We start from the raw sequence: 16,126 nt of genomic DNA, 5'->3' as shown, positions 1-16,126 counted from the left end.
CCACCAACAAAATGTTGAATATTTGGCGGCATAAAATCATCGAAGCTCTGCAGATTTTGTTGTGAGGATACAGAATCAATAGAACATTTATTTTGGTATTGCCCTCAGGTAGCCTGTTTCTGGTCTCAGGTTCAGGAATGGCTGAAAATGCAAAGCATTGATCTAAAATGGACCCTAGAAATAGTACTGTTAGGAGATCTGGAGAGACCGGGTCAGTCAATTACTAATACTCTTAGTAAAAGTATTTATCTTCAACTCGCTTTCTGTGGATTCTATTCGATTAGATAGATTGAAATTGTACGTTAAACATCACAGCATACTTGAAAGATATCTGTTGCGTAGAAACCTGAAGTGAGTGGCCAGCAGAGATAGATGGGATGGGATGAGGGAAGCTGAGGGTTGCGATGTGGAATTGCAGACAAGTGGGAGTGGAGTTGCTGTGCGAGAGATAGAATGATGGTCAAAGATAAAAGTAAAATAAAACATAATAAAAAGTAGGTTTGAATGACACTGAGGGGCAGTGTTTTTACAACCAATGCCGGTTTGCCTAAGGCTGATGCCGTGCAGGTGTTTGTACACATGCATATACACACACACTCTCATTCAAATAAACACATACAATAACACACACATACATGTAATAGTGGCAGACATGCACACAAACATATACATTTGGCATTGCTGTTATGATTTTAGTTGTCCTTGATGTCCTTTGTTTTAAATGTATTATTATTTGTAATTTTTTTGGCATTGTTTGCTGTTTTCTGTCTTTCTCTTTTTTCTCTTTAGTTAATTCTCTTGTTTGTTGGTGCATTGGGGGGTTCTTGGGGGTGGGGAATAGAATTAATTGTAATTTTTCTTCTTGGGGGGGACTGTGGTAGGGGTCTCAAATGGTTGAGGGACAGCTATTGGGGGGGGATCTTGGAGGTTTCGGGTTCACGTTTTTTGGCCTGGTGGAGATCTGTCAACGTGCCCTTGAGCAGGACATTGACCCTGGATGTTTCTGTGTGTCGCTCTGAGTCTGTTGGATGACTGGTATGATGTAGTTGTTGAGCGGCTTCACTGCAAGTATATTGTATGTTTCGGATATTCAATCAAATAAAAATAATAAAAAACTCTTTAGTCATATCCCAGTTTACCTATTTGCTAATGGTCTTGCCTACACCTAGCAACCAGTTTCTTTAATTATATGAGCAAAAAATATTCAATTTTATTTGGAACGGCAAGACAGACAAAATTAAACGGGCCTATTTATATAATAAATGTGAATTCAGAGGGCAGAAATTATTAAATATTAAAGCATTAGACCTCTATCTAAAGGCATCAGTTATATAAAAGTTATATTTAAATCCGAACTGGTTCTCTAACAGATTAGTAAGAATGTCCCACCCCCTGTTCAAGAATGGCCTTTTTCCATTTAAAACCTCTAACTTTTGGTTATTTGAAAATGAAATAATCTCCAATATATCGCTAATTTTAAAACAAGCCATAGAAAGTTGGTTGCAATTTCAATTTAATCCACCAGAAAAGACAGAACTAATAATACAAACAATATTGTGGTTAAACTCAAATATACTAATTGATACTAAAAAATATTTAAAAAATATATGGAAATGTCAGCTCTACCCAAAATTACAACCAACTAATTGAAGCATTAGCACAAAAATGGAAGAGGCAAGTGGAAGGGAGGAAAAGTAAGGAACTTGTCTGTTGACCCTGCATTAAAGACCAAAATGTATTAAATAATATTGTGATTAATAAAAAGTATATGGGAGGGGTTGAGTGGAGCTGAAGGGTGGGATTAAAAACAACAAGATAAATGTAAAATATACTGTGTCCGTAAAATGTATGTAGATTGAGAACTTTTGTGAAACAGCACAGTTATTAAAAATATTTAACAAAATAGAAATCAAACTGGATGGACTTCAGAGAGATAGGAGGCGTTGACAGTAGCTGAAGGATTCAATTATAAACAAACAAAAGATACCTATTGTAAAATACATTGTGTCCATAAAATTGATATAGTATGTATGAGCTGGTAGTAGAAGCCTAAGTGTTGTTGTCTATTAGTTTACTCCAATTAGGGGAGGGGTGGTAGGGTTAGGGGAAAATAATAAAGGGAAATATATTTAAAAGAGACATGTATGTGTATGTATACATACAGTACCAGTCAAAAGTTTGAACACACCTACTCATTCAAGGTTTTTTTTTGCTATTTTCTACATTATAGAATAATAGTGAAGACATCAAAACTATATAAAAACACATATGGAATCATGTAGTAAACAAAAAAAGTGTTAAACATATATATTTATATTTTAGGTTCTTCAAAGTAGCCACCCTTTGCCTTGATGACAGCTTTGCACACTCTTGGCATTCTCTCAACCAGCTTCACCTGGAATGTTTTTCCAACAGTCTTGAAGGAGTTCCCACATATGCTGAGCACTTGCTGGCTGCTTTTCCTTCACTCTGCGGTCCAACTCATCCCAAACCATCTCATTTGGGTTGAGGTTGGGTGATGAGGAGGCCAGGTCATCTGATGCAGCGCGCCATCATTCTCCTTCTTGGTCAAATAGCCCGTACACAGCCTGGAGGTGTGTTGTGTCATGGTCCTGTTGAGAAACAAATGATAGTCCCACTAATGGTGGGTATGGTGTGTCCACGGTATGGTGTGCTACCACTATTTATTTTGCCAGGATGCCGTACCGGACCAGACATGCCTACTTTCACCCCTGCTCTTGAGGCACAGATCATGGCAGAGAGAGTACCAGACCTGATTTGGTAAGAGAAACGTTTATCGGAGAATTTTTAAGAAAGATTCTTCTGCCGTTGTCCAGGCACACCTTGGGTTAAGAAGATGTATATCTTTAAGTTATGCTGTCCTGAACTTTGGAGTATGTCTCTCCTGTCTCTCACCAAGTTGGAAGTTGATTCCTCTTTAATTTATCCAGCAGAGCTGAAGAGAACAAACACCAGCTGCTTCTCTCCGGTACATTCTAAATCTCATCTCTGTCACCCGCTTTAGTTGATGCAGAAATATTAAATGTATTCGGCAGCATTTTAGGAAGCTAATATGCTTTGATTTATGGCATTACACTTCCTGAGCGGACACTGTGTCAGACGAAAAAATTGTGAGAACACAGGGATAGCTCGGTCAGGTGCGATTATAAAATCTTATCGACTCGCCGGACGCCTGGGTAATTTCAAAACTAAAATACGTTTGAGAGGCATATAATTAATGGTCCTTTAAGATAGTGCCAGGGCCTAATTGTCATATTTTGTCAGAGAATCTGCCTATCCAACACAGAGGTTTTTCAATAAGTGGATTTGACAGGACTTGTGGTTGCCATGGCTACGTGTTGTTCCACCACATTTCATTATGTTACCCGCACACCCCTACCATCATCCCAACCTCACTAACAATCCCACTAAAGCCGATGGGAGCTGCCTAATGCATTAGCAATGCTGGGACCTTGCCAGAGCGCCAACAATTAACACATTGTTATCTAAATACATGCTACTGTGGCCTATACGGCTACAATGTGGGAATGTTGGGTGTGGAGTGTTTTCATTTGTTGACTTAGCATACCAACTCTACGACTATGTCTGCCCCGGGTTTTTTTGTGTGACTGCTTTTACTAAAATGAGGCTGCAAATAATAAAATACTTCTTTGTTAACTGAATCCAATTAACGGCATAGATGCAGCATCATATTGAAAAGTGAAGGGTGGGAAACGGCTCATCTTAGGTTGATCAGCAGCAGATGTTCAGTCAAGCTGTTGATGCATTAAAGTGTGCCATGCCTTGTCTCACTGTGCTTTGCCGCTGTGTCATCCTGTCCCTCTCCCCTTGGTCACGCCTGTTATAGGACCTGCTGTGTGTAAAGTGTATTGGGACGATGTAAAAATGCAGAGTTTGACTTGAACTGTTCTGAGACCTGCTCTGTCTGTGTTTTTCTCTTCTAGCCTCCCTGCAGGTGGAGATCACACCGATGCAAGGAGAGATCAGCGTGGGGGAGTCCAAATTCTTCCTCTGCGAAGGTAGGTGTGGTACAGATACCATCCCCTCCATAACTGCAAACTCCCAAATAGCTACAGTATTTTAACAGCTTGATATAGAAAATAACTCTAAAGAAAGTGAAGGTGCTACAGCAGTTCTCATGGCTGCAATAGCATGGGTTTCCCGGGATGCTGACCTGCAACTGTGGTCAGTTACCCCCCACTACTGACAGACTTCTGCAGGCCAGCATCATGTTGTTGAATAGCAAAGAGAAAATAGAGGCTCAATATGTCATGGAACAAAGATGAGAACATTTCACTTTAACAATGTTTCCTTTAGATGAAAAGAACTGTAGATAGCTGTGTACTTTTTTTGCAGTAAGATGTCAGCAAAATACTGTTTGCTTCAACACTTCTTTATTCCATTATGAATGAGGGAGTGAAAGATTTCAGAAAATGTGACTTGGCTTTGCCCTTCTTTCAAAATATCAATGGCAGAGTTTTTATTTCAGTCTTTTTTCAGGTAGTACATCATCTGAGCAAATATGTAAAATAGTTATCCTTTTGTGCATATTGGTATGAAGATGGACTTCATACAGCAGAGAAACCCGTTAACCTAGGCCAAAAAAGCTATAATGCATACCTCAGATGCAGCATCACCTCGCAAGGCAGCACATACTTATCTGTTTGGTTATCATTCATACTAACTGCTGAAGACACATAAACAGTGCATTCGCACTCTGCTCACACATCCACTCTGCCTCCTCAGTTGTTGGAGACGCAAAGGACATTGATTGGTTTGCCCCGAACGGCGAGAAGCTCTTACCGAACAGACAGGACATCATCGTGAACCGCAACGACGAGTCCTCGTCCACCCTCACTATCTACAATGCTGATGTGGACAATGCCGGTGTCTACAAGTGTGTGGCCAAAAATGCAGACAAGGAGTCTGAGGGCACTGTCAACGTGAAAATCTTCCGTAAGTTCCCTCTCAAACTCAGTCCTTGAAAAGTGTTGATATTATTAATTGTAATTTAGTGGATTACCACCAAATGAAATCCCCTTACTGTATTATCTGTACATATGTGGCGTGCACAATGTAATTTTGAAGAATGTAATTTAAGTGTCTGTGCATATTTTATGCATATTTGGTTTCTTCAATTGTCCTCCTTCATACAGTATTGTTGATTGTATCTTCGCCCTAGTATCATTGTAATGGTATCCAACTATTTCTCTCCATTTTAGAGAACCGCGTATACAGAATATACAACTACACTAACTGTATAGTATGTTCCATCATGGACAGGTGGAATGCCATGACAAATGCATAGACTGGGTAACAAAGGGAGCACTCACCATAGAACATGTTGGTCTATTAAGTTTGTTGACTGGTTCGGGAAATGCAGTTGACAGTGGACTTCTATTCTTCTCCCCTACAGAAAAGATAACCTTCAAGAACGCCCCTTCCCCACAGGAGTTTAATGAAGGGGATGACGCTGACATCATCTGTGACGTCGTCAGCTCGCCTCCCGCCAGCATCATCTGGAAGCACAAAGGCTCAAAGATCCAGGTTACAAAAGACGGTAAGGCTTGTTCACAATGGATGTGCCAATGTGTGGGTTGCCTACTATCCAGAGTCGTGGAGACCCCCACTTCCCCTGTTTTTTTGTTTGCTTTCATTATATCTGCCAGCTCTTTTTTTATTCTCCCCCCATTCATTCGCTCTCTCCTTAAGAGCACAGCCCTCCCTGCCTTTTGGTAATTTGAGTGTTTCGACATAATAGATGAAGTGAGGACAGGAAACAGGATATTTCTAGATCAAGAAAAATGGTGGTAGTCAGTTGTGAAAGGATATTTGAAGGCTTCATATTTAGATGATTTAGTCAAGTCGAGTGGGATGCTGTCAGAGAGGCATTCTGAAGGATTTAGTTTTTCTCCGGACTGCACTATTCTAACCTTAGAGGACCCCTCCCTCTGGCAACCACTGGGAGGCTCAGGGTGACCACAGCGCTCTGGTGTGTGGCGTTTTCTTGGACCCTGGACAGGGATGTGTTTTTCACTAGAAAACCACTAATTGTAGCCCAGACTGAAACCCATACTGCTTATGTAAATACAATTTTCCACATTGCTCCAGTTAACTTTTTCAATATCAAAGCTGCATGTGCTTATAGCTCAAAGTACATGTCTTTTTCATGGTAATATGTGTTTCACAGCTCAGAGAGAGCTATTTAAAAAGTCTGGTTAATGAATTCAAAGCTTTTGCCCAAATACAGATTCACTAAACCAGATCTACATCTGGCACCACTTCAGAAGAGGGTTGACTTAACACAGTTGCGATACAATATTTCTACGCTGGCTGCCAGATGTTTGAACTTACAGAGTAAAGCGAATTCATAGAATATTTACATAGTAGAGCTTTGACAATGCAATTCAAGTAGTAGTAGTAGTTGCTTTCAGCGTCTGTATGTTTACATGGTCCATGTTTCACCACATTTACTGCAGTATGGATATAAAGGATATAGAATAAGAGGCACAATGCTATGGCAATGCTCTGTTGAGCAATGTAACGAAATCTCACGGTGAATAGTACAGCACTTAATTATCTAAGTAAACATTGAAACAATGAACATACTGTATGTAAATTAACATTTTTCCAGTGGAGGGATGGTAAAGCTTTCTTTTGATGAGTCTATATGTCACTAGTTTTTCTGGTGGCGAGTTATTGACTGTATCATGTGGTTCTAAAGATCATCTTCCCTCCACACCTATGTATAACTCATGACTATTATTATTTACATTGTAATATTGCTGCTGGGAGGGGGCAAATGCAGCATTCCTCTGTAACTCAGACCACGCCTCCTGAAGTCTCATTGTATGTATGTCTTCCCATGTTGCCTAGTGTTAAACCTGCATCACCCGTTATTAATGATGATTGAGCCTTCTCTCTTTCCTTTTCTTGCGATTGTTCACAGTTCGATTTAAGATCATGGGCAACAACCACCTCCAGATTCGAGGCATCAAGAAAACGGATGAAGGGGCGTACACCTGTGAGGCTCGTGTTATGGCCAGGGGAGAGATTGACCTGAAGATCATCAAGGTCATCGTCAACGGTGAGTACCACATCCTCCCTCTCAACCTACCCCCTCTTTCTCAGCCTATGCTCTCACCCTGGGATTTGGATCTGAGCACACTTAGAATATAGTGTAGTTATAGATCCAATACTGTGCTATTATGAACACCATTACAGAATTTAAAAAAATAACAATCCTGTAACAAGCTTACAGTAACATTTATTTTCTCCTATCATACTTAAAGCCAACCAGTATAGGGCATCATGATCTGATTATAAAGCATTTTAAGACTTGTTTGAAGCATTTAACACCCTTACAATGTCTTATCTTAGTATCATATTAGTATAATTAATTTCCTACTCACGTATGACCTCTGTATCTTTGAATAATGCTTATATCTACTGTATGTCTGTGTTTCAGTGCTACCTAGCATCCGCACCAGGCAGTCGGAGGTGAATGCCACGGCTGACATCAACCAGTCTGTGATGCTGGCCTGTGACGCTGACGGCTTCCCTGAACCCACAGTCACCTGGGCCCGGTAAGTCACACCGACTCTCTTGTCTTTCAAATCAAATGTTATCTGTCACATGCGCCGAATACAACAGGTGTAGTAAACCTTACAGTGCAATGCTTTCTTACAAGCCCTTAACCAACAGTGCGGTTTCAAGAAAAATAAGTGTTAAGTGAAAAATAGATAAGTAACAAATAATTAAAGAGCAGCAGTAAAATAACAGTAGTGAGGCTATATCAAATCAAATACATTTTTATTGGTCACACACACATGGTTAGCAAATGTTATTGCAAGTGTAGAGAAATGCTTATGCTTCTAGTTCCGACAGTGCAGAAATATATAACATGTAATCTAACAATTCCACAAGAACTACCTAATACACACAAATCTAAGTAAAGGAATGGAATAAGAATATATGCATATAAATATATGGATGGGCAATGACAGAGTGGCATAGGCAAGATGCAATAGATGGTATAAAGTAGAGGTCGACCGATTTATGATTTTTCAACATCGATACCGAGGACCAAAAAAGCCGATACCGATTAATCGGCCGAATTATTATTGTTATTATTATTTTTATTTCTATTGGGGGGGGGGTAATAATGACAATTACAACAATACTGAATCAACACTTATTTTAACTTAATATAATACATAAATACTATCAATTTAGCCTCAAATAAATAATGAAACATGTTCAATTTGGTTTAAATAATGCAACAACAAAGTGTTGGAGAAGAAAGTAAAAATGCAATATGTGCCATGTAAAAAAGCTAACGTTTAAGTTCCTTGCTCAGAACATGAGAACATATGAAAGCTGGTGGTTCCTTTTAACATGAGTCTTCAATATTCCCAGGTAAGAAGTTTTAGGTTGTAGTTATTATAGGACTATTTCTCTCTATACGATTTGTATTTCATATACCTTTGACTATTGGATGTTCTTATAGGCACTTTAGTATTGCCAGTGTAACAGTATAGCTTCCGTCCCTCTCCTCGCTCCTACCTGGGCTCGAACAAGGAACACATCGACAACAGCCACCCTCGAAGCAGCGTTACCCATGTAGAGCAAGGGGAACAACCACTCCCAAGTCTCAGAGCGAGTGACGTTTGAAACGCTATTAGCGCGCACCCGGCCAACTAGCTAGGCATTTCACATCGGTTACACCAGCCTAATCTCTGGGGTTGATAGGCTTGAAGTCATAAACAGCGCAATGCTTGAAGAATTGCTAAGAGCTGCTGGCAAACGCACGAAGGTGCTGTTTGAATGAATGCTTACGAGCCTGCTGCTGCCTACCATCGCTCAGTCAGACTGCTCTATCAAATCATAGACTTAATTATAACATAATAACACACAGAAATACGAGCCTTTGGTCATTAACATGGTCGAATCCGGAAACTATCATTTCGAAAATGAAACGTTTATTATTTCAGTGAAATACGGAACCGTTCCGTATTTTATCTAACGGGTGGCATCCCTAAGTCTAAATATTCCTATTACATTGCACAACCTTCAATGTTATGTCATAATTATGTACAATTCTGGCAAATTAGTTACGGCCTTTGTTAGGAATAAATGGACTTCACAGTTCGCAATGAGCCAGGCGGCCCAAACTGCTGTATATACCCTGACTGCTTGCACGGAACGCAAGGGAAGTGACACAACTCCCCTAGTTAAAAGAAATTAATGTTAGCAGGCAATATTAACTAAATATGCAGGTTTAAAAATATATACTTGTGTATTGATTTTAAAGAAAGGCATTGATGTTTATGGTTAGGTACATTGGTGCAACGACAGTGCTTTTTTCGCAAATGCGCTTGTTAAATCATCACCCGTTTGTCAAAGTAGGCTGTGATTCGATGAGAAATTAACAGGCACTGCATCAATTATATGCAACGCAGGACACGTTAGATAAATTAGTAATATCATCAACCATGTGTAGTTAACTAGTGATTATGTTAAGATTGCTAGTTTTTTATAAGATAAGTTTAATGCTAGCTAGCAACTTACCTTGGCTTCTTGCTGCCCTCGCGTAACAGGTAGTCAGCCTGCCACGCAGGCTCCTCGTGGAGTGCAATGTAAGGCAGGTGGTTAGAGCGTTGGCGGAAGGTTGCAAAAACGAATCTCCGAGGTGACAAGGTAAAAATCTGTTGTTCTGCCCCTGAACATAGCAGTTAACCCCCGTTCCTAGGCCGTCATTGATTAATCGGTCGACCTCTAGTATAAAATACAGTATATACATATGGGATGAGTAATGCAAGATAGCTAAACATTATTAAAATGGCATTATTAAAGTGACTAGTGATCCATGTATTAAAGTGGCAAATGATTTCAAGTCTGTATGTAGGCAGTAGCCTCTCTGTGTTAGTGATAGCTGTTTAACAGTCTGATGGCCTTGGGATATAAGCTGTTTTTCAGTCTCTCGGTCCCAGCTTTGATGCACCTGTACTGACCTCGCCTTCTGGATGGTAACGGGGTGAACATGCAGTGGCTCGGGTGGTTGTTATCCTTAATGATCTTTTTAGCCTTCATGTGACATCGGGTGCTGTAGGTGTCCTGGAGGGCAGGTAGTTTGCCCCCGGTGATGCGTTGGCGGTGCAGTTGCCGTACCAGGCAGTGATACAGCCCGACAGGATGCTCTCAATTGTACATCTGTAAAAGTTTGTGAGGGTTTTAGGTGACAAGCCAAATGTCTCCAGCCTCCTGAGGTTGAAGAGGCGCTGTTCCGCCTTCTTCACCACACTGTCTGTGTGGGTGGACCATTTCAGTTTGTCCACTGCTGTTCCATCGATGTGGATAGGGGGTGCTCCCTCTGCTGTTTCCTGAAGTCCACGATCATCTCCTTTGTTTTGTTGACATTGAGTGAGAGGTTGTTTTTCTGACACCACTCTCCGAGTGCCCTCACCTCCCTGTAGGCTGTCTGATTGTTTGTAATCAAGCCCACTACTGTTGTGTCATCTGCATGGCCACAGTCATAGGTGAACAATGAGTTCAGGAGGGGGCTGAGCACGCACCCTTGTGGGGCCCCAGTGTTGAGGATCAGCGAAGTGGAGGTGTTGTTTGCTACCTTCACCACCTTGGGGCGGCCCGTCAGGAGGTCCAGGATCCAATTGCACAGGGCGTGGTTGAGACGCAGAGCCTCAACGGGGGTGTACAGGGGGTACCGGTACAGAGTCAATGTGCGGGGGCACAGGTTAGTCAATGTATTTGAGGTAATATTTACATGTAGGTAGAGTTAAAGTGACTAGATAATTAACAGAGAGTATGCCTAGATAATAAACAGAGAGTAGCAGCAGCGTAAAAGAGGGGGGGACAATGAAAATAGTCTGAGTAGCCATTTGATTAGCTGTTCAAGAGTCTTATGGCTTGGGGGTAGAAGCTGTTAAGAAGCCTTTGAGACCTAGACTTGGCGCTCCGATACCACTTGCCATGCGGTAGCAGAGAGAACAGTCTATGACTAGGATGGCTGGAGTCTTTGACAATTTTTAGGGCCTTCCTCTGACACCTCCTGATATAGAGGTCCTGGATGGTAGGATGTACTGGGCCGTACGCACGACCATCTGTACTGCCTTGCGGTCGGAGGTCGAGCAGTTGCCGTACCAGGCAGTGATGCAGCGCTTTATAAGCTGGTTGGGGAGATCGAAGTTAATGTTTTTTTTTTTTTGTAAACAACAGGTAAGCATTCTCATAATAAAAGAAGAAATGGGTCAACGGTATGAATTCCATTTATCTAATTCCTTGAAGATGGCCAAAGCTCTCTTGTTTGATCTATACTTAGCATAGCTGTTGTTGACACAACTAGTATAGCGGGGGAAGAATTCCAACACTACAGAGTTACTGTAGTGTTTCTCTAGTTTTTCTTGGAGTTTAAATGAGTGAGAAGGATAGGAGGATGAGGAGACACATCCGATCAGGGCTTGGCCTCGCCGGAGGAGGAAGGAGAAAAGTGGGGTCGGGTGTCTGGAGGGGGGCCAGCAGCTCCCACCATTTGTCATCTATTTCATGGGCCGCTGATAGGCCTGTCATTTGGTATCCCTTGGAGAACGCTTCAGGATTGAAGCTCCTACAAGCATACAGATGAAGGACTGCAGTCCAAACCCAGTGAATGCACGTCTGATTTCGAGTTCAAGGAAAGCTCAGGCATGTCGTGGTTCAAAGAGTGCTCATTCAAGGGTGCCGAAAAATTCCTTAACTTGACATCATACAGTCTATCACCATCTTATGGATGTAGTCCCTTTGTAAAACAGCCATGATATAGTTACGGTGCAGAGCCAGAGAAAGAAGTAAAAAAAGCTTTGTGTACGATTTCTGACGTGGAGATCTGGTCCGACACTTCAAAGACTTACGGTTCTGAGCCAAGGTTTTTGTTTACCCACTGCTCAACTTTTTGATAAAGCCCCCAAACCGATCTTAGTCACAGACTGAAGAGGACTATTTTTAGCTTCATGTTGTGGAGACAAAAGTCTGTGATGTGAACTGTGTTTCTGCCTCTCCCCCCTCAGTAACAACATTGTCCTTGAATCGGACGATAAATACAGCTTGAATGACGACGGCTCGGAGCTGATAATAAAAGATGTCAAGAAAGTGGATGAAGGAGATTACACATGCATCGCCCGGAACAAGGCTGGGGAGAAGGAGGAGGAAGTCAGCTTGAATGTGTTCGGTAAGAGTAAAATGATTCCCATTAACTGCAGTAAAAGAACGTTGCGTTTTTGTGCTTTTGAAATGTTTTTCTTGGTTTTACTATAGCGATGTGCATACAAGCAATACACATAACATTAGGAACACCTTCCTAATATTGAGTTGCACCCCCTTTTGCCCTCAGAACAGCCTCAATTCGCCGTGGCATGGACTCTGTATGGTGTCAAAGGCGTTCCACAGGGATGCTGGCCCATGTTGACTCCAATGCTTCTCACAGTTGTCAAGTTGGCTGGATGTCCTTTGAGTGGTGGACAATTCTTGATACACATGGGAAACTGTTGAGCGGGAAAAACACAGCAGCGTTATTGTTCTTGACACACTCAAATCGGTGCACCTGGCACCTACTACCATTCCCCGTTCAAATTTACTTAAATCTTTTGTATTGCCCAAAAATCATTATTTAACCTATCTCCTCCCCTTCAGCTACACTGATTTGAAGTGGATTTAACCAGTGACATCAATAAGAGCTCATAGCTTTCACCTGGATTCACCTGGTCTGTCTGTCATGAAAAGAGCAGGTGTTCCTAATGTTTTCTACACTCAGTGTATATTCCATTGGCATCCATCAATTTATTGTATTTTTTTTTATTTTTCTCTAGTGCAACCCAAGATCACCTACCTGGACAATCAGACTGCATCAGAGCTGGAGGAGCAGATCACCCTGACCTGTGAGGCCTCTGGAGACCCCACCCCCACCATCACCTGGAGCTTTGGCCGGAGGTTCTTCACAGAGGGAGAGCAGGTACTGGTGTCTGGGGACCAGGGACGGGCATGGAACCAGGGGCCCGAGCTGTGGTGGACAGGATGTGTCAATCAGAGTGCCAACTACTGCCAACTGAATATTGATATAAAAACTTAAAAGCAAGCACAGCTCCATTTCATCCATGGTATTATACCAAACGCCTTTCAAAAGTCCCATTGAGCAAGTCCAACAGTAATAGCCAGTGGACATGTACTAGTCTGTCCTGGTGGTTTCATGCATGGTTTCTTCCTCTAAAGGAGCCTCTAAACAGAATTTACCAGGTATGATATTCAGATGGTCAGGTAATGCAACTCCATATACATGAAAAATAAAAAAAATAAAACCCTGATAGATTCGAGCTGATGCAAGTCCTGTCATCCGCTAAAAAAATCCCTGTCACTTTTTGACCCCTGACACAAGGGTCGTCGAAAGGGGACCAAGGCACAGCGTGTAAAGTGCTCATATTTCCTTTATTAATGAAAACACAAACCAAAATAACAAAAACGACAGCCAACAGTTCCGTGAGGTAACCTGACAAAACGGAAAACAACTACCCACAAAACCCAAAAGAAAAACAGGCTGCCTAAGTATGGCTTCCAATCAGAGACAACGATAGACACCTGCCTCTGATTGGAAACCATACCCGGCCAAAACATAGAAAACAAAACATAGAAATAGAAATCTAGAAAAAGCCCACATATAAACAGAAAACCCAAAACCACCCAAAACAACCACCTGTCACGCCCTGACCACTCTGGTATGGAAAATGACCTCTTCCAAGGGTCAGGACGTGACAACCCCATAACTTCTGATCTCATTAGGGTTCGACACTTTGATGCAAACATGGTCACTGTGAATCATAGATTACACTCAATTCCCCCCACCTCTTTCATCCTCTACCCAGTGTTCATTTGGAGGCATGTGTTTCAGGGCTGGTTCTATCTGACGCTCCACTAGAACACTTTCATATCCCTTTACAACCAGCCATTCCAAGTTATACTGTAGCTTTACTCAAACAATGAAAGAAATGCAGCAACATCAGCGATCGCTGAACCCCAGGTGCAGCTGCATCTCTCAGCATATTTCACCCAGACAAATGTAATTAGAAATTCCACATCAGTTGTTAAGCATCATTTAATGTTTTCTCATCCAAACGCAATCAAACAATATCTATCGACAACTGCTAACAGCTCTTATCAATATTCAGCCAAGGGCAGAAACTCTTTTCCCACTTTACACTTTCACTTTTACTCTCACTTTCACACTCTTCCTCTGCTTTGCTCTTTTTCTCTCTCTATCTCTCTTACTAGGATAGAGGCTTATCAAATTCCCCTGCAATTACTTTAGTCTCTTTGCACCTCTGCAGTTCCACTCTGTGTTGCTAACAGCACACTTACTAATTATTAGCACTTCGGAAGGGGCATGTGTGTGCATTGGATTGATTGGAGCAGAAAGCATTTTATAAAAGAAAGAAATAGGATTTATATGTGGACTCAGAGTAAAGTTGTATTTTTTTATATATATTTTTTTATCCACTCACTCAATCCCTAGGTCAGTGTATCCCGTTCAGTATAGTTTGTACCTTGTTTCTTTACTTTAAAAAATGTGGATGTTTACATAGGCACCCGATGCATTTGACAAGTCAAGGTATTTCTAAAACTATTTGTGACTAAGACTATGCTTTATCTTAAGGACACTGAGCAGCATTAGCATTTTCTTCAAAGGGCAGATTTGATTCCAGATTGTGCGTGTGTATCTACATGCGGTTATGCATCTCTGTCACCACCAGCATTATGCTCCTGTCCTCCTAAAAGGAGAACAGGAGCTCTCAGCAGAATGATATGATATATTACACACCATCTACTGTATATATGAATAGCCCACCTCTGTGTATATTCCTATCGTGCAAGGATGTCAGATTCAAAGGCATTATCGCTGTTCTGCATTTAGAGTAAAGGCAAAGAACCTAATTTCAAGCCTATTTTAGTGTTCGATTCTGATTGTGAGTTGTGTAAGAAAAGTGTGCTGGATTAGTCAGTTGAGAGAGATAATGTTTCCTTCTAGTTCAAGTGGTGTTTAGATATTATAAGCACTTTATAATTACCTTTTCATTTATAAGCGACCTGGTTTATTCACTACACCGTATGTCAGTAATTATCCCTGGAATAAAACTTTGAAAACTAGCTCTCTGCTTCTTGTACAGCATCTCAAAGCATGTTTCTCCACAGAGAATCTTACTATTTATGGTGTTTTTACACCGTAAGATATGAGTCTGAGGGGGAAAGTTTCCAAAGTACTTCAAAAGTACATGAATAATTCTCTGTGAGACAACAATGTGGTGCGTTGCTTTACATCAGAAAGTGCAAAGAGAATATTTGATTCATATTTGCTATTGGAATAAACAAGATCTTTGGTGATGTATATAGTCATATATACAGAGCCTTCGGAAAGTATTCAGACCCCTTGACTTTTTCCACTTTGTTACATTACAGCCTTATTCTAAAATGTATTCAATTCAACAAAAACCTTATTTAGATACACTACCGTTAAAAAGTTTGGGGTCACTTAGAAATGTCCTTGATTTTGAAAGAAAAGCACATTTTTGTACATTAAAATAACATCAAATTGTAAATGACTATTGTAGCTGGAAATGGCAGATTTTTTATGGAATATCTACATAGGCGTACCGAGGCCCATTATCAGCAACCATCACTCCTGTGTTCCAATGGCAGGTTGTGTTAGCTAATCCAAGTTTATCATTTTAAAAGGTTAATTGATCATTAGAAAACCCTTTTGCAATTATGTTAGCACAGCTGAAAACTGTTGTTCTGATTAAAGAAGCAATAAAACTGGCCTTCTTTAGACTAGTTGAGTATCTGGAGCATCAGCATTTGTGGGTTCGATTACAGGCTCAAAATGTTCAGAAACAAAGAGCTTTCTTCTGAAACTCGTCAGTCTATTCTTGTTCTGAGAAATGAAGGCTATTCCATGCAAGAAATTGCCAAGAAACTGAAGATCTCGTACAACACTGTGTACTGCTCCCTTCACAGAACAGCGCAAACTGGCTCTAACCAGAATAGAAAGAGGAGTGGGAGGCCCGGG

General features: G+C 41.1%; 1 protein-coding gene across 21 annotated transcripts in view; it reads left to right on the top strand.

Moving 5' to 3' along the window:
- LOC106603640 (neural cell adhesion molecule 1) overlaps positions 1-16,126 on the top strand; it is a 303,528-nt gene that overhangs the window by 228,262 nt on the left and 59,140 nt on the right. For all 21 annotated transcript variants that reach the window (XM_045717225.1, XM_045717226.1, XM_045717224.1 and 18 more), the window contains exons 2-8: positions 3,966-4,040; positions 4,768-4,977; positions 5,438-5,581; positions 6,971-7,108; positions 7,490-7,607; positions 12,084-12,244; positions 12,882-13,024. In XM_045717225.1, coding sequence (XP_045573181.1) covers positions 3,966-4,040; positions 4,768-4,977; positions 5,438-5,581; positions 6,971-7,108; positions 7,490-7,607; positions 12,084-12,244; positions 12,882-13,024 — 989 coding nt within the window. The remainder of the gene's footprint in view (positions 1-3,965; positions 4,041-4,767; positions 4,978-5,437; positions 5,582-6,970; positions 7,109-7,489; positions 7,608-12,083; positions 12,245-12,881; positions 13,025-16,126) is intronic.

The sequence above is a fragment of the Salmo salar genome, chromosome ssa04, assembly GCF_905237065.1.
Source record: "Salmo salar chromosome ssa04, Ssal_v3.1, whole genome shotgun sequence".
NCBI lineage: Eukaryota > Metazoa > Chordata > Actinopteri > Salmoniformes > Salmonidae > Salmo > Salmo salar.
The sequence above is the reverse complement of the archived record's forward strand: the minus strand, read 5'-3'. Positions and strand labels throughout refer to the sequence as shown.